The sequence below is a fragment of the Heteronotia binoei genome, chromosome 21, assembly GCF_032191835.1.
Source record: "Heteronotia binoei isolate CCM8104 ecotype False Entrance Well chromosome 21, APGP_CSIRO_Hbin_v1, whole genome shotgun sequence".
In the NCBI taxonomy this organism is placed as follows: domain Eukaryota; kingdom Metazoa; phylum Chordata; class Lepidosauria; order Squamata; family Gekkonidae; genus Heteronotia; species Heteronotia binoei.
This window is the reverse complement of record NC_083243.1, coordinates 86,391,353-86,417,614: the sequence shown is the minus strand read 5'-3', so window position 1 is coordinate 86,417,614 and position 26,262 is coordinate 86,391,353. Positions and strand designations below refer to the sequence as shown.

The following is a 26,262-nucleotide window of genomic DNA, read 5'->3' as shown; positions in this document are numbered from 1 at the left end:
CTCATCTTTTAGTGTCATGATTATTCTTTTGGCTTTCTCTTTTCTCATCCTATAAGCCCAACCACCTTCCAGGCTTATTGGCGTGTTCAAAAACTTTTTGTCTAGAATACCTCAGTTTAATTTCCATCTCTTCCATAAGAATTAAATTCAGTTTATGTTGTAGTTCTTTCACCTTTTTTTGGAATTCACATTTTGTTGGTTGTTTTTTAAGATTCTTTTCAGCTTCTCCGGCTTGTGACATTAAATTTTGGAAATTTTCAGCTCTCTCCTTTTTCTTGCTACTATATCTAATTGCAAAGCCCCTATAATAAGCTCTCACAGTGTCCCAAACTACTTGCATCTTCACTTCTTGTGTTATATTCTGTTTGAAAAAGTGTTCCATTTCATCCTTGGATTCTTTTAGAAAGTCTTTATCTTTCAAAATTGAGATATTTAAGTTCCATACCTTTCTCTTCCGTAGACCTTTTAGCTTTATCATTACTGGGCTATGATATGAGATAACTCTTGTTTGAATTTCTATGTCAACTAGATCTTTAATCAAACTTGCCGAAAGCCAACACATGTCAATTCTTGACCAAGTTTGGTGGCTGGAAGATTAGTAAGTAAAATCTTTAGAGTTGGGATATCTTGGTCTCCATACATCTACCAGATCTATTTCTTCTGCTAATTTCCAAAAGCTTATTGGTAACTGAAGACCTTTACTTTTCATCTGTTTGTGTGTTTTTTTGTCCACTTGTCGATCCGAAACTGCATTAAAATCTCCTATTAGACAATATTCTGCATACTCCAAATTTGATAATTTAAGATGCAAATCTTGGAAAATTTTCTCTTGGTGATCATTTGGGGCATAAATATTTGCAAATAAATTTTTTTTATTATCCACTGTGATTTCCATGAATAAAATTTTTCCATCATCAGAGGCAAATCGCAATTGTGGGTTAAATTTATCTTTAATATATGTTATCACTCCCTGTTTCTTCTTATACTTGTCTGTTGCAGTAAATAAATTGCCCAGTTTTTTATTTTTCAAAAAATGTTGGTCTTTCGTTAGAATATGAGTTTTTTGTAGGCAGGTTATGTCCATTTCCAATTTTGCCAAATATCTAAATGTCTTCCTCCTTTTAGCAGGAGAATTAAGTCCATTCACATTAATTGAAACTATTGAAGCCATTATGGATTTGAATTATCATTATCTTTCTTATCATTTTTGAAGTGTTGCCTTGTATGGTATCTCCGTGGTTCACTTGGGTTTTCTTTCCCAGAACTTTCTCCCTCCTCCTCTTCTTCATCCTTCTTATCTTTGCCTTCTTTCTCCTTCATTCTTTCCAAAAAATTCTGAGCTTTAAAGATGGAATTAATCCTGTGTCTGTTCTCCTGGTATGTAAAGATAAGGCTCTCTGGCATTAGCCACATATAAGATATTTATCTTCTCAGAAAGTCTGTTAGTTCTTGGTATTCTCTCCTCTTTTGTCTCACCAGCCAGGGAACCTCTCTCAGAATTTTCACCATGTTTCCAGCTATCATCATCGGTCTATCTCTTACTTATTTTAAAATATCTTTCTTGTAAATCTCAAATGAACTTCACTGGGCAGTTTGTTTCGTCTTGTGTAACTCAAAGGTACCTGTCTAACTTGATCAAATTCTTCTTCCATCTTCTCAAGAGTCACCTGCAAAATTTCAGCCAAGGCTTCACTTAAAATTTTCTGTAAATCTTCATTTTCCTCTTCTGGTATGTTTTGAAACCTCAACATATATGCAGCTCTGTCTATTTCCAGTTGTAAGAGTCTAGAATGTTGTAGACTGTTCTTTTTCCAGATGTTCCATCTTTTGAGTATTCTGTCACTTGACCCTCTAGTATTTTTAAAGCCTTATTAGTCTCAGTTGTCTGTCTGGTGTTCTCCGAAAGCTCTTTTTTAATCTCTGCCATCTGTTCACTAATGTTATCTACTTTGCTTGTTAGTTGTACTATAGCAGTCATTAAAGCAGCTTGTATCTCCTTCATATTTCCTTGCATAAATTTGCCTGGTCCAGATGGAGGGTTAGGTGAAAGAAATGTTTGCTTTTCTTCTTTATTGTCCTTTTTTTAACAGTTTCCTTGGGACCACTCATTCTTGTTGAAATAAAGACACTCACAACCAAAAATCCAATAACACCTCTTCCATGTTTGATTTGAAACTCTGTGTTCCTGTTTATACCAGATAAACTAGATTGCACCAAAAATATCCTTATTATCAAGCAATTCAAAAATGAAAGCAACCTTCTGGCTTCTATCAACAGTTTGTGTTAGCCAAAACAATACTAAAAATAATAATAAGCACCCCTTTTCAGTTCACCACGGTAGATAGTCAGTAGGAAAAATAGTTCAGATTAGTTCACTGGAACTGCATCCATTGTCTGTTATGTGCAGCAAAGCTAATTCAATTGTAATCCAAATCCTACCAAGTCTTCCAGCTGAATTCCAGGTATAGAAGCTACAAAGTATAAATCTATAATCCAGGGCTGATTATCCTATTTGTAATCCAGAAATGAGACCCAAATTCAAACTAAAAACCAGTAATCCAGATCAAAGTAAAAGAAAGCCAGCAAACCCAAAAATAAAGTAAAAAACCCCCACAAATGCATCAAACAAAACCATAATCCAGGTAAAGAGACTACAAGGTATAAATCTGTAATCCAGGGCTGAATGCCCTATTTGTAATCCAAGCCTGAGCCCCCAAAATAAACAAAAAATCAGTAATCCAGACAAAAAAGGAAAAAAAACCCCAGCAAATCCAAAAATAAAGGCATATAGGGTGCACAAAAAAAAGTCCAAACCAAAAATCTTTAAAATCAAATCCCAAAAAATAATTCAACCACAGATGCACACAAAACAAGAAAAATAAAATAAAATACCAGTTAAAATAGTTATATCCACAGAAATAGACAATAAAAAAACTTTAAAAAAATTGCAGAGTGCTTTTCTTACAACCAGAGATCCTGCTGTGTCTTATAATCAATACCAGGTACCCACCAGTTTTTAATAGTTTCTTAAAATCTTTATAAATTCAATCCACGCACTTGAATTTAGGTGTCAAAGTATTTTTAAGCCACAACTTTCACATCCAAGTGCACTTGTCAGCAAAACATCTTCCCCCAGAAGCAAAACATTTTCATCCCCCAAAGGGAGTTTAAAGCAAGTCAGTTATTCAATCTTCTATTACAAGTTGATGAGATCTCATATTGCAGGTATTCTCCATATATCAGGTTGTGCAAACTTTTGCAAGCCTTGGAAAAAGAAAGAGGGAGAGTTCCCGCCCCCCCTTCCTCAGTCTCTTGCCTTACTTAAATCTGCTCCTGATTCTCCTTTTCCTGCAAATACTACCAATCCATAAGACAGTAGCGGGGGGGGGGGCGGAAATCACTTACAGCAATAAGAAGCTCAATGTCTTTTATCCTGAAGATGTGAAACTTGAAAGTCTGGAGTGCAAAGTAATAGGAAGGGGAAGAAGAAGCCCATGGCTGACCCTCTTGCCATTTAAAAATGGCGATCGGCATGATGATGCTTGAGAAAAGTGGGATTGGGGAACAACCACCTCCACTGATATCCCTGATCTACCGCTCAGTCCTCCAGCCTTCTGGAACCCTTCCTGGGCCCCAGAGCTGAGTCGTCCTTTGTGGGCGACTCTTCAAAGTTGCCGATTTGAAAGTGGCTCAGGATGCATCGGTCCGAGCCGCTTTCAACCCTGCGCCACCGAAACCGGAAGACCCACCCTGATTTAGTACATAAAATAAAACAGTATCATTTATTTTGGAATTCCGGCCGGCCGGCACAATTTTCAAAAATACATTCTAATTAATCCTACAAGGTAGTACTTTTGGAAGACTCACTGCTTCTTTCCATGAACAGGTGAGACTGACACTGCAAAAACATCTGATGACATCAGTCTGAGTCTTGGCCAAAGTTCTAGCTTCTGTAAAGATGGGAGTGAAGAGCAAGGTAAGACATCATAAGCAGCTGCATATAAAAGTATCTGAGAAGCCATTTTGGTAACTACTGATCTTTAATGGGCTTTGAAATTATGCTATTATGATTTTTTTAACTGCAAAATTAGCAGTCTGCCTGAATATCTGTGCCATCGCTAGTGATGGTTTGAACTGCATATTTAGGTTACGTGTGTGAGCCTGCAAGGATGGTGATGGTGTAGCTCCCAGCTTTTTTCTGATAGTCCTTTCTGTTTAAAAGTTTTCCTTTTAATGTGTGTTCTGTTTGTCTGGCAAACTATACAAGTAGGAGGATATGTGTATTTTGCCTTTCTCTGAGCACTTGTATGTTTTATAGATGTAACTCTCATCTTTGTGGGCATAGTTTGCACAGAGAGGGAAAGAGAGAGAGAGACTGAAACAGTGCTAGGAGTTTTGGAAGAGTATCTTCAGACTTAACGAAGTGATCTTCCCACATAGCCATATGGCATTTTACATGCTTGAAGATCTGCAGCTTTTTTGTTCAATGATATTTTGTATTTAGCATGACATTCATATTGCATTCATAATTGGATGTGCACAGGTAAAGACATATAAAAAACTTGGAGACCTCCAAGTCTTGGAGTTGCTGTAAAAGATTTTGCCTGAAAATACCAAACATCAAATCACTGCAACTGTCAGGGTTGAGTTCTCTCAGATTTTATATGTCTATGTGCCCCTGCAGTGTTAGACCATACAAATTACTAAATAAATTTGCACATTACTAGGGATGGGCACGAACCTGCCCACGAACCTAAAATTGTGACTAAAATCCATGTGATCTTGTCTCAATGACCTCCACGTGGTTTTCGGAGGTTCTGTGGTTTTCGGCGGTTCAGGCGTCTCATGGTGGGGCGTGATGGCAGCATCTGCAGCAGACACCCTGGTGTCAGTTAATTACGATTGTCAAAGCAGTGGTGGGAATGGACTTATGCAGCCCTGGAAACACCAATAGTGGCTCTCCAAAGCTCGACAGGCTGCAGTGGTGTGACAGACTGCACTTTTAAGAAGCTCAGAAGCGCTGTACAAATAGCTGAAGGACTGTGAAGGGTTTATTCTTTAAGTAAGTTTATTCTTTATGCAATCTGATAGGTTAGCATCAGCTGAGCAGAGAAAGACTTCTGAAATGAGTGCTGAGGACAGAGGGATTCAGTCAGATTGCTTTAAGGTAGTTTAGGGAGTAATTCTAAGCAGATCTACTCCAAAATAAGTCAAATGTTATTCAATAGTAGGTACATTGATGAACAAAAATTACTGAGGAAGACTCAACATGAGTTCTATAAGGAAATATGTAGTCTCACTTACCTGTTAGAGTGAGTATAAACGGAATATTTTCTCAGTGGAGGGTGGTAAGCAGTGGGGTGCTGCAGGGCTCAGTACTGGGACCGATGCTTTTTAACTTGTTCGTTAATGATTTGGAGTTGAAAGTAAGCAGTGAAGTGGCTAAGTTTGTGGATGACTCTAAATTGTTCAGGGTAGTGAGAACCAGAGAGGATTGTGAGGAACTCCAAAGGGATCTGCCGAGCCTGGGTGAGTGGGCATCAACATGGTAAATGAGGTTCAACATGACCAAGTGCAAGGTAACACACATTGGGGCCAATAATCCTAACTATAATACAAGTTGGTGGGGATGTGAACTGGCGGAGACTGACCAAGAGAAAAATCTTGGGGTCGTGGTAGATAATTCACTGAAAATGTTGAGACAGTGTGCGACTGCAATAAAAAAGTCCAGTGCTATGCTGGGAATTATTAGGAAGGGAACTGAAAACAAATCAACCAGTATCATAATGCCCCTGTATAAATCAATGGTGCGGCCTCATTTGGAGTACTATGTACAATTCTGGCCACTGCACCTCAAAAAAGATGATATAGCATTGGAAAAAGTCCAGAAAAGGGCAACTAGAATGATTAAAGGTTTGGAACACTTCCCCTATGAAGAACGGTTAAAATGCTTGGGGCTCTTTAGCTTGAAGAAATGTCGACTGAGGGGTGACATGATAGAGATTTACAAGATAATGCACAGGATAGAAAAAGAAGTACTTTTCTCCCTTTCTCACAATACAAGAACTCATGGGCACTCAATGAAATTGCTGAGCAGTCAGGTTAGAACTGATAAAGGGAAGTACTTCTTCACCCAAAGGGTGATTAACACATGGAATTCACTGCCACAGGAGGTGGTGGTGGCTGCAAGCATAGCAAGCTTCAAGAGGGGATTGGATAAACATATGGAGCAGAGGTCCATCAGTGGCTATTAGCCACAGCATATTGTTGAAACTCTGGCCAATTCCACACTAGACCTTCAATCCTGGTTTAGCCCTGTCCCCAAACTTACACTTGGAATCATAGAAACCAACTCTATGAGTTTATGATTCTAGTGTAGAAAATCAGTTTAGGGACAGGGCTGAACCAGGATTAAAGTTCTAGTGTGGAATTGGCCTCTGGGGCTAGTGATGCTCTGTATTCTTGGTGCTTGGGAGGGACAACAGTGGGAGGGCTTCTGGTGTCCTGACCCCACTAATGGATCTCCTGATGGCACCTGGGTTTTTTGGCCACTGTGTGACACAGAGTGTTGGACTGGATGGGCTATTGGCCTGATCCAACATGGCTTCTCTTACGTTCATGAGTTTTCCACCAGCGGTGCTCAAAACATTGTCTCCATCCCATTCAGCAGAACTCTTAGTCACCTCATGTTGACCTTCAGGATTATTACCAGGTCTGCAAATAGTAACTTAGAAGCCAGTATTTGATCTGAGATGGAAAGTATTGATTTGACATGTGTGAACAAAACTTGGCTGGAAGGTACAGGTGCCTCTGATAACAGTTAATCTCAATTAGCCCAAGCTTTGTATTTTTTTTTTCACTAACACCATACTGTGGTTAGGGTTCTCTTATGTCCTTATGTTATGTTCTAATAGGACAGGAGCCCCATGACACAGAATGATAAGCTGCAGTACTGCAATCCAAGCTCTGCTCACAATCTGAGTTCAGTCCCAGCAGAAGCTAAGTACAGGTAGCTGGCTCAAAGCTTACTCAGCCTTCCATCCTTCCGAGGTCGGTAAAATGAGTACCCAGCTTGCTTGGGGGTAAGATGTAGATGACTGGGGAAAGCAATGGCAAACCACTCCAGAACAAAAAGTCTGCCAATAAAATGGCATGATATGATATCATCCCATGGGTCAGTAATGACTCTGTGCTTGCACAGGGGTTTACCTTTACCTTTTATTCAGTAGTACTTACTCCCAGAAAGGTTTTTAGGGCTGTGCTACAAAATGCTTGCACATCAAATCCAGATGGCCTTAAGAGAGCTCTCTCACTAATAATAATAATAATAATAATAATAATAATAATAATAATAATAATAATAATAATAATATATTGGATTTATATCCCGCCCTCTACTCTGAAGAGTCTCAGAGCGGCTCACAATCTCCTTTACCTTCCTCCCCCACAACAGACACCCTGTGAGGTGGGTGGGGCTGGAGAGGGCTCTAACAGCAGCTGCCCTTTCAAGGACAACCTCTGCCAGAGCTATGGCTGACCCAAGGCCATGCTAGCAGGTGAAAGTGGAGGAGTGCGGAATCAAACCCAGTTCTCCCAGATAAGACTCCGCACACTTCACCACTACACCAAACTGGCTCTCATAAGAGAGCTCCCATTCTGCTGTATGGGAGGATGCTATATACCCCCATCTCACATGCCGCTGTTGTTAGCTGCATATTAGTTAGAGGCAGGGATGGAGATGAAGGGAACTGGAAGTCATTCCTCCTGTGAACAGTGGGGTTGGGGGTGTTTGGTGTTTACTGAGGGCTCTGAGGCACCTGTCCTTCTGTTCACGCTGAGCAAAGGAGCTTAGTTTCATTGGTTCCTCAGCTGAGGACCCCCATATTGGGCTTTGCAACTGGCTCTGTCTGTCTAGGATTATGTGAGGTGGAGTGGGCTCAGGACTCTGAGCATTAGTTACGGGCAGAGACAAAGAGGGAAGGAAACTTGAAGTAATTCTTTCTGTGAACAGTGGGGTTGGGGATGTTTGGTGCTTACTCAGGACTCTGAGCCACCGGTCACTCTGCTCACACAGGATGGAGAGGCTTAGTTGCTGGTTGCCCACCGCTCCCCATACTTATTTCTGAACACCTCTGCAAGTTTGATGCCTCTAGCTTGCAGGGAGTCTGTTTGATTTCCTCAGAGAGCTCATTCTAGGGGCATCTGCTTTTTTTGGGGGGGGGAGTGTAACTTTGCCCCCCTAAATCCAGTCCTCACCAAATAGAGGAGAGTCAGCTGAAGACCTGCTGCAAGTTTGGTGTCTCTACCCTGCAGGGGGGGGGGGTGCTGTTCTGCCACATCATGAACCTCATGAAATAAACCAATTCTGTAAATGGGAAGGTCCATGAAGGTTCATGGTTGAATGAACCTTCCCTTTCCTGGTTTATGTCCATTCCCTACACATTATAGTCAGTTCAGGGAAGCCCACTGCAAGTATTAACCTCCCAGCACACTCAGCAAGACAAAGGCCTAGGCTTAGGGGGTTTTTTGTAATTAACCATATACTGTGAACATAGGCATGAACCAGTGCAGATCTACTTCCCTAAAAAGCAAAAGACTGCCATCTGGGTCATCTTAAGTCCTGTGTGAACATCTTGGTTTGCTGATTGAATATCACTTCCTAAATGTAAACATAGTTAGAAAGTATCCATGATGTATTGATTTGGAAGAGGTTTTGCTTGAGTTTATTTATTTATTGTGTGATTGCATAATGAATTGCAGTTGCCCTCAACTGAGAACTCATCTTCTGGCTTCAAATATGCTATCCTTCATTCCCATAGCTATCTATTCTGCATGCTTCTGGTTAACCTTGATTCTGATATGTTGGGCTTCTGTCAGGGGAGATTTGTAAATGGCAATCATGCTGGGAAAAGGTAGGGATTGAAGCTCATTGCTCATTGCTTGATGATAGACTTGATTTCTACAGAGCAATAAAATGTTACTACTGTTGTTAGGAAAGTAAAACCTATAAAATAAACCTCTTGGCATCTGAAAATGAAACACAATTTGATTTTGTTCTCTGATGCATTTCCCTTATTTCAAAAAGAACAAACATCGTATTTTGGTTGGCTTCTTCATCTGAAGTAGCATGCTGAGCAACTATCCTTTGGGGCTGCTGAAGCATGACAATTTTAAGGAGGAAACTGAACTCTGTTTTAGTCCTGGGTCTGAGCATGGCCCTCACTACTGAGAGACTGTAACAAATAAAGTAGGTGGTGTTGTGCTTGTTTGTTGAACAGTTACTCATCAATCACTTGATTAGGCGCTTGCCACATTTGATTAACACAGCACAGCCAGTTATCTTCTCTTCCAACATGGTGCATGCAAGACCACAGCACTAATAAGTGAAAAGAGCTGCCTTGGGCATATGCCTGAATAGATCTTTCATTGCTTGCATTACTATAATTCATGTGCTAGTAAACTCTGTTATCATTACATGTTGTATTGATGGACTCTGTTCACAAATAAGATTTGCTTTTACATAAGAAGGTAATTAAAAAAGTGAAACTCATAAGGGCTGTGGGTGTAGTGCAGTGATATCTACAGCACATGAAATTAAGCAATGTTCAATGAAATGAGGATTTACTATAAAACTTAGGGTAACTGTTTAATGTGAACATGCAAACTGTAATTATATTTATGTTTCCACATCATATAGTCGATATTTGACTTGGAATATATTAGGCTGCAAGCATATGAAATACAACTTAATTTATATAAATGTTTTCCAAAGAACAACTGTTTTCTTTTTATATATTTTTAAAACAGATTTGGCAGCTGATCAAAAGACTTTCCATTTGGTCTCCATTGATTCCTTTGTATCCATCCAACCATCGTTGTCATCTGGACAGGAGATACCAAGGGACAGCAGTGACAAAGTGTGCCTCCCTAATAATCAGCTTGCCAGTCAGTCTCTGTCTAATTCATGTGACACGGAAATGGCTTCTCTTGTTCCATTGCATTCACACTCCTATAGGAAAGACCATAGACCTCGAGGAGTGCCAAGAACTTCTAGCTCAGCTGTCGCTTTTCCAGATGTGTCACTAAGTGACTTTCCCCTTTATCAGCAGAGGAGAGGCCTTGATCCTGTCAGTGAGTTAGAAGCTTCCAAGCCTCGATCTGGATCCAAAGAATCTTTAGCTGAGAACTCCTGTATTTCTGGAGTCTTTCAACTGGATGATATTCTCAAGTGTAGCAGCCCACAGCTGCTGTCCAAAAGCAGCAAGAGCAAATCTTTAAAAGCAGACAAAAGTGCAGACAGTCTCAGAAGTCTGAGTACTCGGAGCAGTGGCTCAACAGAGAGCTATTGCAGTGGAACTGATCGTGACACAATCAGTACTGTTAGCAGCTACAAAAGTGAGCAGACTAGCTCAACTCACATAGAAAGTGTATTGTCAGACCACGAGCAGTCACCTAAGGAGGAGAAGAAAAGCAGCAAGAAAAAGGACTGCGCTGTTGAGTCTGATGATTGCAGTTTTGCTACTGACAAAAGGACTAGTAGTGAAGGAACTGCTATAGAAACGAGCATCGGCAGTTACATACAAGAGAAAAGGGGTTCAAATGCATCAGAGGAGATGCTTAATCAGAGAACTCTTAGTAGTTCTGCTTCAGAAGAAGCAAATAAGAACCCCCATGCCAATGAACTGATTACACAATCAGACCAGCCTCATGGGAAGCCAGCTGAGAAGAGAGATGAGCAGAAAGAGAAATCATCCTTGGTTGAGTCAAGGACTTGTAAGGAGATGGTTGGCAAGCAAAAGGAGGGGGATGTAAGGCCTAAATCATGTAGCTTAATTCATCGAACAGCTTCAGCTCACAAGTCCAGCAGGAGGAGGATGGGGAAAAAACGGGCTAGTAGTTTTGACACGAGTCGGCACAAAGAATATATATCTTTCCGAGGTGTGTCTGGCACCAAACCCCACAGTGCGGTTTTTTGTCATGATGAGGACTCAAGTGATCAAAGTGACTTGAGCAGGACCTCAAGCATGCAGTCAGCCCATCAGTTTAGCAGTGATAGCTCTTCCAGCACCACCTCCCATTCGTGTCAGTCTCCTGATGGGAAGTACAATGCTCTTGAGACCAAATATACTGCAAAAGAAAGGGGCACAGACTTTGAAAGCTCTTACAAAATCCACTTGGGTTCTGAGGTAAATGGCAAAAAACATTCAACACGACGGACTTCCAGTGCAAACAGTGCCAAAAGTCGTACCAGGGTTTTAAGCTTGGACAGTGGTACTGTGGCCTGCCTGAATGATCCAAATCTAATGATGCCAGATACCATAAAACAGCTAACAACTTCTAAATCTGATCTAGAAGCCAAAGAGGGAGAGGTGCTTGATGAGCTATCTCTGTTAGGACGGGCGTCACAACTAGAATCAGTCACTCGCTCTCGGAATAGCTTACCAAGCCAGGCTATGTTCGCTGAAGGGGATGAACAGGAACAGGGAATTGTTGGTAAGTAATCAGAATGCTAGATGCAACAATGCTGCCAACTGCTACTTTTGTTCTTTAATTGGAATTATGTTCCGTTTTCTGACCTTTAAGCCAGTGCCTTCACATAGAGGCCAGTGTCTTTTGGTGTGTTTAATATAGTGGAATACGATATAGTTACTTTATGTTAATACTATTACCATTTCTTTTTATGTTTGCAGGCAGGTAGTGTTACTTCATTGGGTCTTTAAAAACAAATGTCATATGAAAGTATGGTATATCTGTATGTGCAAGCTTCTAATCTGGTATATTATCTTGATGGCCCTATCTGGAGTCACACACAGCTATATCCTTTGAGTCTGTATGCCGCCATAACATAGTTTAGCTTTTAACTTAAATTATATGAAATTGCTTTTGTGTGTTTTGCTGTTGTATTGTACCCCACCCTGAGCCCATTTGTAAGGGAGGGTAGAATAACAATTGTATAAATAAAATAAATATATTCAGTACAATGCTTGCCCTAACCATGTTTAAAGTGCATGATCCATTTTTAAATGGTTAGTTTAAACTCTGTGCTGTTTATAAGCCAATAGCACCTTATATACAAGACCTCTGTATCTGTATATTAGATTTTTATTCTACCCTTCCTCCAAGAAGCTCAAATGGTTTCCCTCGCCTCTCTGTATTATCCTCACATCAACCCTGTGAAAGTGGCTGCCCCAAAGTCACCTGTGAGCTTCATGGTAGAGTGAAGATTTGGATCCAAGGTCTTCCCAGTCATAATGTGGCACTCTGGCCCATGTACTTTTGCCACTGTTGCTCAAAGGAAGGGTCTCCTTGCTTTTCCCTATAAAAAGTGATTTTAGCATCTTGCTATTGTGGCCAATATGTATGCAACATATGATTTAGCTTTGTCAGTTGGTTCTGATTAGAAGAATAACATTTGCCCACAGTTAATATTCATAATCACTAAGCTACTACTTTGATAATGTGGGTGTAATTTTCATATTTTACATTAATGCTGATACAGTGCAAACTGTGTAAATGAGTTGCTTTTAACTTGTGAATTGTGTAATTGTATATAATTCTTGTACTGAAGGTGGTATGTACAATTGGCTGAAGTAATTGTTGTGTGAAATCAGTTCTCTCCCTTTCCTGCTTGTATCACTGCTGTATGGTCTTTAAAGTATAATATTGTCTTATTAAGCTTTACTTAGATCATTTTGTCCTAAACCTAGGCTGGTGACTCATCTTTTACTGTTCAGACCTTTCCTTTTTATTATTCTCAGTGTTGGGGTTTTTGTGTGTGTAAGAATACAAGTCTCACAGGCATAGGGCTGATTATTTAGGACGATTTTATGCTGCCTCTCCATGTACCATGAGACTCTCTCAAGCAGCCCCTTCTTAAGAGTTCATGACCAGGAGGCATTCATTTAGAAGCATCCTGCATAAGAACCAGCTGTACATGTAGCTGTCAGCTTTTGCAGATGGAGAGACATCAGATACATTTTTGAAAAAGAAAAATTAAAACACTTATGTCCCACCTTTCCTCATGACTCGAGACTGGAAAGAACTTTGAACGTGGACTGTTTGTTGTAGCTACCAATTGGCATGATTGTATTACCTCCTCCTTTTTTTGAGCATCACAGCCGCTTCCAAGTGGTGGCACCTGTTCATACTAATGGTTCTTCCATTATGCTTTCCACCTGATGGTAAACTCAGCAATGACTGCCATGCCAGCACATTGACTGGCCAACATATTAACCAAAAAGTGAACATGCACTGTACCAATCTATTAAAAACAGGTGAGAGAATCACTGGGACCTCAAAGTGGCTGCCTAGTTTTATGCTTCTACATACTCTGTCACTGAAGTGAAACTTTGTATGAATATTTGTAGTGTTTTTGCTTTTCTTAATTTCAAAACCCCCATTATATTCTATATGTCACAGACGTTCATCTGGGAATCTTAAATATGCAGTTGGCAGAATATATTGCTTGTAACTGTTACCATTTTGTGAAGAATAGCTATAAAATGGCATAAGAACTAGTGATGCAGACCCAGATAACTTACATTTGAGAATGTCTTTCCGCTTTTATTATGCCTTTGCAGCCTTATATGCTTCTACTGTGGAATGTAAAAATTCAGTCAAATTTTTGGCTTGCAGTTTTTCGCTAGCAGAAATTTTAACTTGAATTTAAACTAGTAATATTGTAAAGCTTTCACTTTTTCTCTGACCAGATTCTTTGTAATAGATAAAATTATACAGATATAATATCACCTGAACTCCTAACTGTATTAGGGAGATACGGAGTGTCCCACTGACTTATGTACATTAGTCTTCCAGTCATGATTAGAAGTGAGTTTGCAACTAGTTGGAGCTAACCATTGTCAGTAGAAGTGCCATTGTAAACATACCTATGGTAACCATAGTTAGCCCCCAATTGAAATGGGTGGGAATTCACGTGTGCAAGAAATGTTATGGTTAGAATATTGGGTAGCAGTACATCAGAAGTAGGTCAACTAGTAAAATAACCTATAATAGAGCTTTAGTAAATCATTGCTGCAGAAAATACTAGGACTTTTGATTAGTGTTCATTCTGACGTATACTTTGCAAAGAGGAACAGATCAGATATTAGTTGTACCTAAGTAGAGAGGGATAATTTCAGTACCTTATTAAAAACTTCAGAATAGTGGCCTAAATTGTTTATAATCCCAATGTCAAGAGTCTCAGAATTGGTCTGCAGATATAATCAGGGCTTTGTGCACAAAAGTTTATGATACAACTTTTGAAATGAATGGGATGTAAATCATTCTAGTATCATAAACTAGTGTTTGATCTATCAGTATTTCTCATCTTATCATACCTTATGTAAATTCATAGTTGCTTTGAAGAGCACTGCTGCCAATTAAATGGGAATTCTAAGTAGGATGGAAGTGTACCTCTATTCTAGTCCTTGTGGAATTATAGCAGAAATTTGGAAGTTAAGGAAGGGGACATGCATTCAATGAGAAAAGCTGCTCTGAAGATTTTCTTGCTGCTGAAATGGTCAGAAACTTCTCATCTCTGATGTCTATTCCTTTCTGCTGTCCCTCACCATTTTTGACTTGGAATTATACTGAAAGCAGTCCTGTTTTTCTTGAGAACATACTCATTTTTCCCCTCTCAGTCTTTGATCATTTCTAGGTTATTTAGGAGTAACAAACATTTAAAAAAAAAAACTTAGCCATGTGTTTTCTTACCCAGATTATTTTACTGGATTGAGGTTGTCTCCCCAAAGTTAGGAGTTGAGCCTAATCTCCTGCATTCTTTATTCTATTTAACAGTGTATTTCACTATCAGTTCTGTAATGGAACATTTAATCTACTTGGTGATAATAGTTTGAGGCATCTAGCTTTTGTTTAAGTGATAAAATACTAGCATTGATCCAAGTGTGATTCTGGCAGCTGCAAAATTTTTGTCTGTGGCATTTAATGGTATCATTTCCTAAAGTAAAATTCTATATCTACATTTTTATATTATATATCTATATTGTCTGTATATTAATATAATCCTTTTGTATGCTTATGGCCTGTTGGTCTTCAAGCATTGATAAATGACTGACTTTTGTCTAAGTGACAAGATGGTACAGTTCTTCCTCGCTACCTGTTCAATGTGGACATTCTGCTCAGCGCTGGCTCAAGTGGGGTGGTGCCCCAGGCAGGTGCCCTGCTGCAACGCAACGCCACGCTTCATTGCACCCCTTCCCCCCAGTGCGGTGCGAGGAGATGGTGGCACCTGTTTCCTTTCTCCCCCCCCACCCCCGCACATTCACAGCCCGCGGCACCTGGGCCTTGCTGGCCTGATGCAGCGTGAATCTTCTCTTTAGAAAGATGAGACTGAAGTGAAGGCTTCTCCTCCCTTCCTTTTCGGAACCAGAAGGGAGGGGGAGTCAAACCTTTACTTCAGCCCCATGCTTCTAAAGAGAAGATTCACGCTGTGTTGGGCCAGCAGGACAGGTGCCGCTGGCTGTGAAAGCGTGGGGAAGGGAAGGGGGTGCCACTGCCCTCACCACACGGCACACTGTGATCACGGTGGGGAGGGGAAGGGAAGGTAAAGGAGAGATGGCAGGGAAGGGAAAGGAGGGGCGGGCGATAGCAGTGGTGGTGGCCGGTGGAGGCAGGCAAACTAGGTGCTTGCTTGGGGCGCTGGGAGGGGGGAGCCCAATTTGGCACCCCCACGCTCCCGGCACTGTAGGCAACTGCCTAGTTTGCCTAGTGGTCGAGCCGGCCCTGATTCTGCTGTAACCATTCTTTCAGCAGATGTGCACAGCTTTCGATTTTCTGACCTGTTGGGCATATCATGTAGTTTGGTCCTTGTAAAATGTATGTGGAAGCAAAAAAAGAAAAGAACTTTTGTGCTCAGAACACTGGGTAGAGAGTTTGCAGAGGTAAAAAAAAAAAGAATTGTAATATGATTGAGATAAAATCTGTACCTCAGATTACAGAGAGATTAAATAAAAGACCATGGGAGGTTGTTTGTTTTTTATTGCAGTGGTAAGTGCTTCGGTTTTAAAAAAAACAGTGCTTCTAATTATGATTATGTACTCTGAACTTGTGATTTATATTTTAACGCTTCACAGTAATCCCTGGATTCTTTTTGATTCACATCAAAGAACTGGCTATCAATCAGTAGTTATGTGAATTCTAGGAGTAAGGCCCATTGTGATAAAAAATACAACGGGCTCTAGAAGGAGGCTCAGGGTGAGTGCCCACCACTCTTGCTGTCTTCCTACCCACCCAAGTGAAAGCATTGACTCCCCACACACACCTCAAGGGGAGATGATCTCTGCCATCTAGAGAGGAACTGTAAATCTGAGTGATCTCCAGTGGTTTCCCAGGAGGAAATGGCATTGTACCTGTCTGAGGTCCTATCCCTCCAGGCCCCACTACTTAAATCTCCAGAAATGGCCTAACCTGGAGTTGGCATCCTATTTCTTTCCCTTTATCTGCTCCTCTAACTTCAGGTTTCCATTGCCTTCCTCCTCCCTGCAGCCTCTCCATAGGAAAATAACACTCTTTCTTCACAGGGAGGGGGGAGGACCAAGCAGTTTACATCATTCTCCTCTCCCCCATGTGATCTGAACAACAACCGTGTGAGGCAGGTTTGGGTAGAAGTCTGACTGGTTCAAAATCACCCAGTCAGCTTCCATAGCAAGAACCTGGATCTGACAGATTCCACTCTGAAGTCCTAATTCCTGTGCCACAGTGGCTGTCATAGGGTGGCTGCTGCTGAACAGTAGCAGAAAAATAAAGGTACATAACCCACCGTGAAAACCAGCTTCTATTATTGAATTATACAAAGTCAACAAAAATAAACATACTCATATAAATTCCACCATCATAAATTACCAAACAACCATAACTTTTAGTCCTTAAAGAAAAAGGAAGCATCAGCACCAAGAGTCCTTCGTCCTGTGGTAAAATTTCCCATCTCATTCCATGAAATCCTGGTGTAGTACTCCAGATGTTTAATGTTTGTCAAAAAATGCAGCCAATAATCCAAGTTTCCAAGGACAAGGTCGTACTGAACCCGTGTTTCTCATGAGCTTCTTCAAACTGCAATAATCCTGAATAACATAAATAATACACAATAATATACAATAAAACCATGTGCACATAAGCCATAAAAACATATTAAACCTTGAATAAAATCAGCAAACCTCTTAGCAATTTCTCTTAAGTATTAGGCCAAACAGCCAGCATGTTTAAACGAACACCTACCAGGTGCTACAATGAATCATGCTAAATGGCTTATATGCAGCAGGTGCAACCATTCAAAATGTTCCTTAAAGTTACAAAGTACCCAGCTACAGTAATGCTAAAAACTTATTATGAACAGATGTCCAAAGCACATGCCAACAGTATGTTTTATAAAATACATGCTAAATCCCAATCACTATTTAGACCACGAGGAAACATCGTCTCCAATTTAAAGATCATACGCATTTCCTGCTGATGTAACCATCTACTGCAATCCATCCTACCTTGCAAACGCGTTGGAAACGTAAGAAGTACACAAAAACGTAAAGAGTCTGGATCATGATTAAACCGATTGAAGTGCTCCACCAAAGGAGCATCTACCACACGATTCTTCAGTCTCGATTTATGTTCCAACACACATGTACGAATAGCACGTGTGGTGGATCCCAAATACAGTTTTTTACACAGGCACAGAATCACATAACTATATCTCTGTGTAGCACAGGTGGTGACATCCTTTAGATATATCTTGTATTCAGTCTCTGGATGCACAAACACAGACACTTGCAGCGAGAGACCACAAGCTCCACAGGCCCCGCATTTAAAGTGCCCCCCCTTTTCTAACCATCTCCCTTTCAGGTTGTACAATATTTATTTATTTATTTATTCTATAATTTATATCCCGCCCTTCCCACAGTGTGGCTCAGGGCGGCTCACAACAACGACAAAACAATAAAACAAGGTACAAAGTTAATACATTTAAAAGTCAAAACATTTAAAAAACCTAAAAACATTAAAATCTTAACATTAAACTATCCAGTATATTTCACTAAAATCTGATAAGCTACATTTATCTAGTCGGCATAAGCTAACCGGAAGAGGGTTGTCTTACAGGCCCTGCGGAACTGAGTAAGATCCCGCAGGGCCCTCACCTCTTCCGGCAGCTGGTTCCACCATGTGGGGGCCATTATAGAAAAGGCCCTGTCTCTGGTTGTCTTGAGACGGACTTCCTTGGGCCCGGGGATGGTGAGAAGGTTTTGAGTCCCAGACCTCAGTACTCTCTGGGGAACGTGTGGGGAGAGACGGTCCTTCAGGTAGGCAGGTCCCAGGCCATATAGGGCTTTAAAGGTAATGACCAGCACCTTGTACTGGACTCGGTATGTTACTGGAAGCCAGTGCAGAGCCCAAAGGCCCGGCCGGATGTGCCCCCACCTTGGGAGGCCCAATAACAGCCGGGCCGCGGCGTTCTGCACCAGCTGCAATTTCCGGGTCCGGCACAGGGGCAGCCCCATGTAGAGGGCATTGCAGTAATCCAATCTCGAGGTGACCGTAGCATGGATCACTGTTGCTAGGTCGTCGCGGTCCAGGAAGGGGGCCAACTGCCTTGCCCGTCTAAGATGAAAGAACGCGGACTTGGCAGTGGTTGCTATCTGAGCCTCCATCTTTAGGGACGGCTCCAACAGCACCCCCAGGCTCTTGACCCTGTCCGCCGCCGTCAGCGGCGCACCGTCAAAAGTCGGCAGGGGGATTTCCCCCCCCCCCGGTCCACGACGGCCCAAACAGAGGACCTCTGTCTTCGCAGGATTCAGTCTCAGTCCACTCCGTCTGAGCCACTCAGCCACGGCCTGCAATGCCCGATCTAGTTTTTCTGGGGCGGAGACAGGTCGGTCGTCCATAAGTAGATAGAGCTGGGTGTCATCAGCATACTGGTGACACCCCAGCCCATACCTTCGGGCAATCTGGGCAAGAGGTCGCATATAGATGTTAAATAACATCGGGGAGAGAACCGCTCCCTGGGGCACTCCACAATTAAGTGTGTGCCTCCGGGATAGCTCCCCCCCAATCGCGACCCTTTGTCCCCGACCTTCAAGGAAAGAGGAAAGCCACTGCAAGGCTAGCCCCTGAATCCCCGCGTCGGCGAGGCGGCAAGTCAGTAACCGATGGTCGACCGTATCGAACGCCGCCGATAGGTCCAACAGCATCAGCACTGCCGAGCCACCCCGATCCAGATGCTGTTGAAGGTCATCCACTAGGGCAACCAACACCGTCTCCGTCCCATGACCTGGGCGGAAGCCGGACTGGAGTGGGTCAAGGATGGAAGCGTCCTCCAGGAAAGTCTGTAGCTGCCTCGCCACTGCCCTCTCGATAAGTTTGCCTAGAAAAGGCAAATTTGAGACCGGCCTATAATGTGCCAATTGGGCCGGGTCTAAGGATGGTTTTTTTAGGAGGGGACGGACCACAGCCTCTTTAAGCGGCGCTGGAAAAAGCCCTTCCGTCAGGGATCTGTTTATGATGTCCCGCACAGGATATCTGAGATCCCCTTGGCAAGATTTAATAAGCCAGGAAGGGCACGGGTCCAATTTACAAGTTGTTGGGCGGGCAGCTAAGAGAATCCTGTCAACTTCCTCCAGGCTGAGGGGGCTGAAACCGTCCAGAATATAGTCCGAAGACATGCTCGGGGCCTCGGTTGCGTTAACTGTCTCTAAATTGACGGGGAGGTCGAGGCGGAGTGATGCGATCTTGTCCGCAAAATAATTCGCAAAAGCCTCACAGCCTATCTCCAATTCGAAAGAATTTAGTCTGCCCTGGGGCAGCGTGGTGAGATCCCGAATTATATCAAACAATTGTGCCGGGCGCGAAGTTGCGGACGCAATCTTAGCCGCAAAGTATGTTTTCTTTGCGGATTTGATTGCCATCTCATAGGTCTTCAAACTCTCTCTATAAGATGTTCGGGTCACTTCGTCTTGAGTACGCCGCCATTGCCTCTCTAGTCGTCTGAGATCCCGCTTCAGTTGCCGCAGTTCCTGGTTAAACCAGGGAGACGGCTTAAGGCGGGGGCGCAGAGGACGCCTAGGTGCGATCTCCTCGATGGCCCTGGAGAGTCCATCGTTCCAGGACTCTACCAGATCATCCAGGGAGTCGCCAGTGGGCCAGGTATCCCGCAGAGCTGTCAGGAACTGTTTCGGGTCCATCAGGCTCCGCGGGCGAGCCAAAATACGCTCCCCGCCTAAACGGGTTTGGGGTGACATATCCATACGAGCCTTGAGGGCAAAGTGATCCGACCATGGCACTGCTTCCATTGCAATATCGTTCACTTGTATTCCCGCCGCAAAGACCAGGTCTAACATGTGTCCCGCCTGATGAGTGGGTGTTGTAACAACCTGGGAGAGTCCTAGTGTCGCCATGGATGACACTAGGTCCATCGCCCTATCAGCTCTAATCAAACAATCCCCTAAATTCTTGGTTCTACTAATGCCCATTTTTGGTATTTCCTGACATCCTGGTAAATCTCTCACCAGAAACCAATATTTTTTAATGATATTATAAATGGACTGACTCAAAGGGGAAAACTGCATAGCACAGGTTATATTGTTACTACCCATATTTCTCTCCCGTGTTCTCCAGGAGCCATCTAAAAGTCTAGACCTATGTGTCTGATTAATCCTTGAAACTGCCTTGGTTAAAATCCTACTGGGATAACCCCTAGATTTAAATTTTTCAAAAATCCTGTCCCTCTCCTGTTCAAAATCCTGTGCCCTAGTCGAGTTACGTTTGGCTGTAACCAATTGACTATAGGGTAAATTAGCTCTTAAATGTATAGGATGACAGGAACTGAAATGTAAAGGGACATTCTTATCCGTAGGTTTCCTATAAATTTTAACTGCCAAGGTTCCCTCCTCCGTCTTAAAGACACATGTATCTAAAAATGCAATTGTCTATCCGCAATATATGTAAATTTAATGGCCGGATGTATGTTATTCATCCACTGCATTAAAGGAGCAACCACTGACTCCCGTGTGACCACTGCTATAATATCATCAATATATCCCTTAAACCAAATGATAGAACCCCAGAACGAATTAACTTCAGAATTACAAAAGAATTGTTCTTCCAACTCAGCCATAAACAAACAAGCTACACTGGGCGAAAAGGGACTACCCATAGATACCCCTTGCACTTGCAGAAAAAACTGATCCCCAAACCTGAAAAAATTATTTTCAAAAATAATATCCACCAAATCCAACAGGAAATGAGCAGGGGGTTCTTTATTAGATCTTCTATTTAAAATTGTCTCTATCAAAGCTCTTGCCTCCTCATGGGATATGTTGGTATATAATGAACAGTAGCAAGCAGCCATGCATAGGGTAGCTAACCCCCAGGTGGAGCCATCTCTTTATCTGCCCCTCTGACTTCCATCACCTTCCCCTTCCCTGCAGCTTCTACATAGGAAAAAGATAGTCTTTCTTCACAGTGTGGGGGAGACAAAAGCAGCTTACAATATTCTCTTCTCCCCTCTTTGATCTGAACAACAACTCTTGGAGGCAGGTTTGGCTGGAAGTCTGTGACTGGTCTGAAATCACCCAGTCAGCTTCTACAGCAAGAATTGTCTGGCAGACCCCACTCTGATGCCCTAACTCAGGGTGTCGAACTCATAATAGCTGAATCTGACATAAATGAGACTTTGTTGGGCTGAGCAATGTTGAGTTGGGCTGGGCCATGTGTGTACCTATTTATGACTAGGTAGCAGAGATATAAACTTTAAAGGACACAGAAAATCAGTTTTTAAAAAAAAAAAAAAAGACTTAAAACATCCTTAAAACATTAGCACTGGGTACTTTCTTTGTATATCTCCCATGGGATCCAGGGAATTGGACATGGGACACTCTGGCTTTTTTCTTCCTCCCACAGGGGACCAGGAAGGGCAGCCTCAGCCAATAAAAGAAAGAGAGGCTTGGTTCAGTAGCTCTGCTGTCTTATTGAGAGAGTCTGGCAAAGCAAGCTATCCCTCCCCTCCTTCCTCCCCAAGGGAGGAGCCTTAGCCAATTGAGAAAACAGAGGTTTTGCTCTGTAGCTCCTGTGTGATTGAGCAAGCCTGGTAAAGCAAGCTATTATGCAGAAGGAAGCAAGAGAGAGGGGGGAGGAAGCGGATGACAGCCAGTTGCTCGAGGCCTGATAGGAGCCCTCTGGGGGCCTGATTCAGCCCTCAGGCTGCATGTTTGACACACCTGTGGGCCTAACTCATATGCTCTCAAACTCCACCACAGAATATCCAGGAATTTCCCACCAACCTGGATAGCAATTGTAAATCTGAGTGATCTCCGGCCCTCACCTGGAGATTGGCACCACTGGTTTCCCATGAGGAAAGGCCTCTTTCTCACCCACCTTAGGAATTTCCCACCAACCTGGAAAGGTACATATGAACATATAAAGCTGCCTTATAGTGAATCAGACCCTCGGTCCATCCAAGCCAGTATTGTCTACTCAGACTGGCAGCGGCTCTCCAGGGTCTCCAGCTGAGGTTTTCCACACCTATTTGCCTGGACCCTTTTTTGGAGATGCCAGGAATTGAACCTGGAACCTTCTGCTTACCAAGCAGATGCTCTACCACTGAGCCACTGTCCCTCCCCGTACCACTAAAGACCTCTAGGCGAGTGCCCCCCCTTTGTTTTCCCACCCACCCAAGTGAAGGCATTAATTCCCTCCCACACACATTCAACTCAGGGGAAGGTGATCTCTGCCATCTAGAATTTCCTAACCTGGACCTGGTAACCCCACAGCCTCTACATGGGAAAAGGGCAGTCTTTCTTCACAGTGGGGGGGAAACCAAGTACCTGGAGGTTCTGGGAGGAAATAGCTGGTAGCCTTAAGCAGCTGACACTGTGAAGAAAGCCACTGCAAGCCTCCCTTTTGCTCCCTCTGGCCTCTCCCTGATGTGAAAGAACATTCCTTGTCAGTTGAAGAGATGTTAACTGCTACTGTTTGTGTGGATTAAAGGGAGGAAGGTAGACAGACATAATGAAATAAAAAGACTGAAAGACAGAGAAAGAATGAGAGAAAAAAACAGAATGGGGAGGAAGAAAAAAAGAGAGGGAGAAAGGAGTGAAAGAAAAATGAGAAGGAGGAAGATGGACAGGACCCTCAGGAGAGGCAGTACTGATCAGTAAGCCCGCAGGAGAATCTGTCAGCAGAGAACTGTCTCACTCAAAGGTCAGTGGCCATCTGATGGGGTTCTTGCCTGACAGGGCAGTGGGCGGGTGACAGGGAGGCTACCCAATAGTAGTGGGAAGTGGTGACAGAGTGTCAGCCAATTGTTGGTGTGGTACAGCCCTGGTGACTGCAATGAATCAGCAGGGCTGGCTCACCCACTAAGCAAACTAGGCAATTGCCCCACCAGGAAGGGGGGCACCAAATTGGGTTCTGCCCCTCCCAAGACAATTGCCTGTTTGTCTCCCCCCTGCTGCTGCCCCCTCCCTTCCCTTCCCCAGCATAACGCTCCCCCTGCACACATTCAGAGGAGCAACAAGGCTTGGCCCTACCCACATCGCAAGGGGCCAGGCTTCTTCTAAGTTGTTTGAAGAGCACGCTGGAAGAGTTTCGCTTCTCCCTTGCTTCCGGTTCCGAAAATGAGGGGCGAGAAGCCTCTGTGACGGAATTGGAAGGGTTAATAGAAAAGCTAGGACTCAGGGAGTCTGAGTCATGTGATCTGAGCGTGGGGGCCAGAGTGCTCGGAACTCTGAGGATGAGTGAGTGACAGATAATGGCTGGAGAGTCAACTGTCAGCAACTGTCAGAGGGAGACAGTTGAAGTGGGCAGTATATGGTCAGCAGGGGAGCTGAAGAGAGAGCTGGTACAGAGAGCTGTGATGAGACTTCTGGTGAAGTGAAGCTCGCTTTTAGCTCTGTGGAGACAGCCAGTGGCTGAAAGTGACAATCGAGTGTCACAGTGAAAGACCTGGTCACAGAAATATTTACACTACTTTTAAGAACTAACAAGGTTGCTGAGGGAGAGATGTGGGTCTGAGGGAGTCAGGAGGGCTGGGAGCAGACACACCAGTCGACTCAAGAGACCAGACACATAAAGCCCAAGAGGCCAGCTTAATTAGAGTTTGGAGCGTGACGAATATAAGAACTGAGGACCCTGAGTTACCTCAGCGAACCTCTGTATTGTAAAGCCTGAACTGTTTAGCAACTGTTATTCATCCAAGATACAAAATAGCCTATGTAAATACATCCCTTCCCCCCATATGAAGACTGTGTGTAAATAAAAATCTGTGGTTAACTGTTAAGTTCTCTGGTGCCTGAGTATTTGGAACCAGCAGCAAATCAGCAGTAATCCCCTACATACATAGTTATCTGTCTATCTGAAAATAAAAGAGAACCCCGAAGAGACTAGAAATCCTTATTATACCCACCCCCTTTACTCAGTAGTCATGAGGTAAAACCAGAAGGAAGAAATAAAGTCGGCAGGAGGGGCTGGGGTTGCCATAAGTCACCTTAAGTGGTGCAGGGCGGTCATAGCCTCCTCCAACACACTCTTCAAGCAACTTAGAAGAAGCCTGGGCCCTTGCAAATTGGGTAGGGCTAAGCCTCGTCGCAGTGTTCCCCTGATCGTCCCGGGGGGGGGGGGGATGGAGCGCGGCACCGCATTGTGGCGCTGCGGAGAGCGGGAGGGTGTTGGCGGGAAGGCGGGGCAGCAGGCAGGTAGCCTGCCTGGGGTGTCACGCATCCTAGGGCTGGCACTGCAAAACCATGGCTTCGGTTTTATGACTAAAGGATAGTAGGAAATTGGGAATAATTTCTTCTTGTACAAGTTTTAGAGGTGTTTGTATGCCATAGAAATTGTATCTGATAATGCATCTTTCTGAGGAACAATGGCCTCTGTAATACCATTGAATAAAACCTTTCATAACAAGAAGACTGCAAGAAGAAACCAAATCATGCAAAATTACTTAAATTATAAAGTTTGATATTTCCTCAAAAATACCTACTAGACACTTGTAAAGGTGTATAAAGCAACTCAAGTTTTGCCATTTGCTCTGCACTGGCTTATTTTATTTTATGCAGTACCTCTTCAACTATTGACTTTCTTACAAATTAAAAGTCCTTATGTATTTTTTATCATTTTTAAGTCTTCTTCCATTAATTGTACAACTCATATTGGTATTCCAGGTCTTCTGTGACTTTTTAAAAACATCCTACTTATGCTTTGAGTAATATGAAATTACTGTTGTGTTTGTAAAAGGACAAGTCCTTCAACATCCATGAACTTTAATATTAGCAGATTCACTCCAATAAATCTCTAGTATTATGGTAGAAAAGGCTAGGATTTGTTGTGTTTTAATTTTAGCAGCTGCAGTTACAATATTTTGTTTACTAAGATAAACTTGTATCTGAAATTAATTAGAATGTAGTAGTTAATTTTAAGAGAATACTATCTTCATATAATATGAACTTTTATCATGTACATTAGGTCATCCACCCTCCAAAAATGTATGCTAGCTATGTTTTTATGAGTATCTTCTTGATCAGGACTTCCTGATCAAATAGACTTGATTGTGGTCAACATAATATAAAAAAATGTATTGCAAAAATGCATAACATATTGCTGCTGCGGAATCTGGTATTTTGTGTTGCTCCAGACAAATGCATTGAAACTGGTTAAGTTACACAAAGCATGAGCCTACAGAAGATAGCTATCTAATAACTGGACCGTTCTTTTGACATTAGAGTTTATTTAGAGTGTACAGTTTTCAGATTGGTTTCATTATGTAACAATCCAAGACGTTGCTGTTTTCTGTTTTCTAGTAGAAACATTCCATGGTAAGTGAAGTCATCAGATTACACCATCAACCTGAGTAACATAGTGGCTTTTGCTTTTACTATAATCATAAAAAATGTAAGTCAGTGAAATGCAGCTTGCATGTTTTAAGATAGCTGTAGTGATTAATTCAGTGGAACTTAATTGGTATCTGAGGCACCTTCAACCTTCTTTGTCAGGCATACAAATTGGTGTGTTCCCTTTTATTTATAGATAACAGTTGCTCACAAAATTCCAACAATAAAATGTTCTGTCAAGCAGTTTGGTTGTACAGAGCAAAATATTTGTGAAATAATATGCCTCTGTCCCCCACCCTCTCACTAACTCACTCACACACAAATACACATCCCTGCACCTCTCCCTTCTAGAAATCCCCAGGAACTCCAGCTATTGGGTGAAAGAAGGAGAGGTGGTAAACAGGCTATCTAAAGACTAGCGCCGCTACAAAACACC

At 42.5% G+C, this 26,262-nt stretch overlaps 1 protein-coding gene across 3 annotated transcripts in view; it reads left to right on the top strand.

The window, feature by feature from the left end:
- Nucleotides 1–26,262, top strand: part of PCNX1 (pecanex 1) — a 181,838-nt gene that overhangs the window by 55,007 nt on the left and 100,569 nt on the right. For all 3 annotated transcript variants that reach the window (XM_060263208.1, XM_060263210.1, XM_060263209.1), the window contains exons 5-6: nucleotides 3,887–3,976; nucleotides 9,808–11,493. In XM_060263208.1, the coding sequence (XP_060119191.1) occupies nucleotides 3,887–3,976; nucleotides 9,808–11,493 (1,776 nt within the window). The remainder of the gene's footprint in view (nucleotides 1–3,886; nucleotides 3,977–9,807; nucleotides 11,494–26,262) is intronic.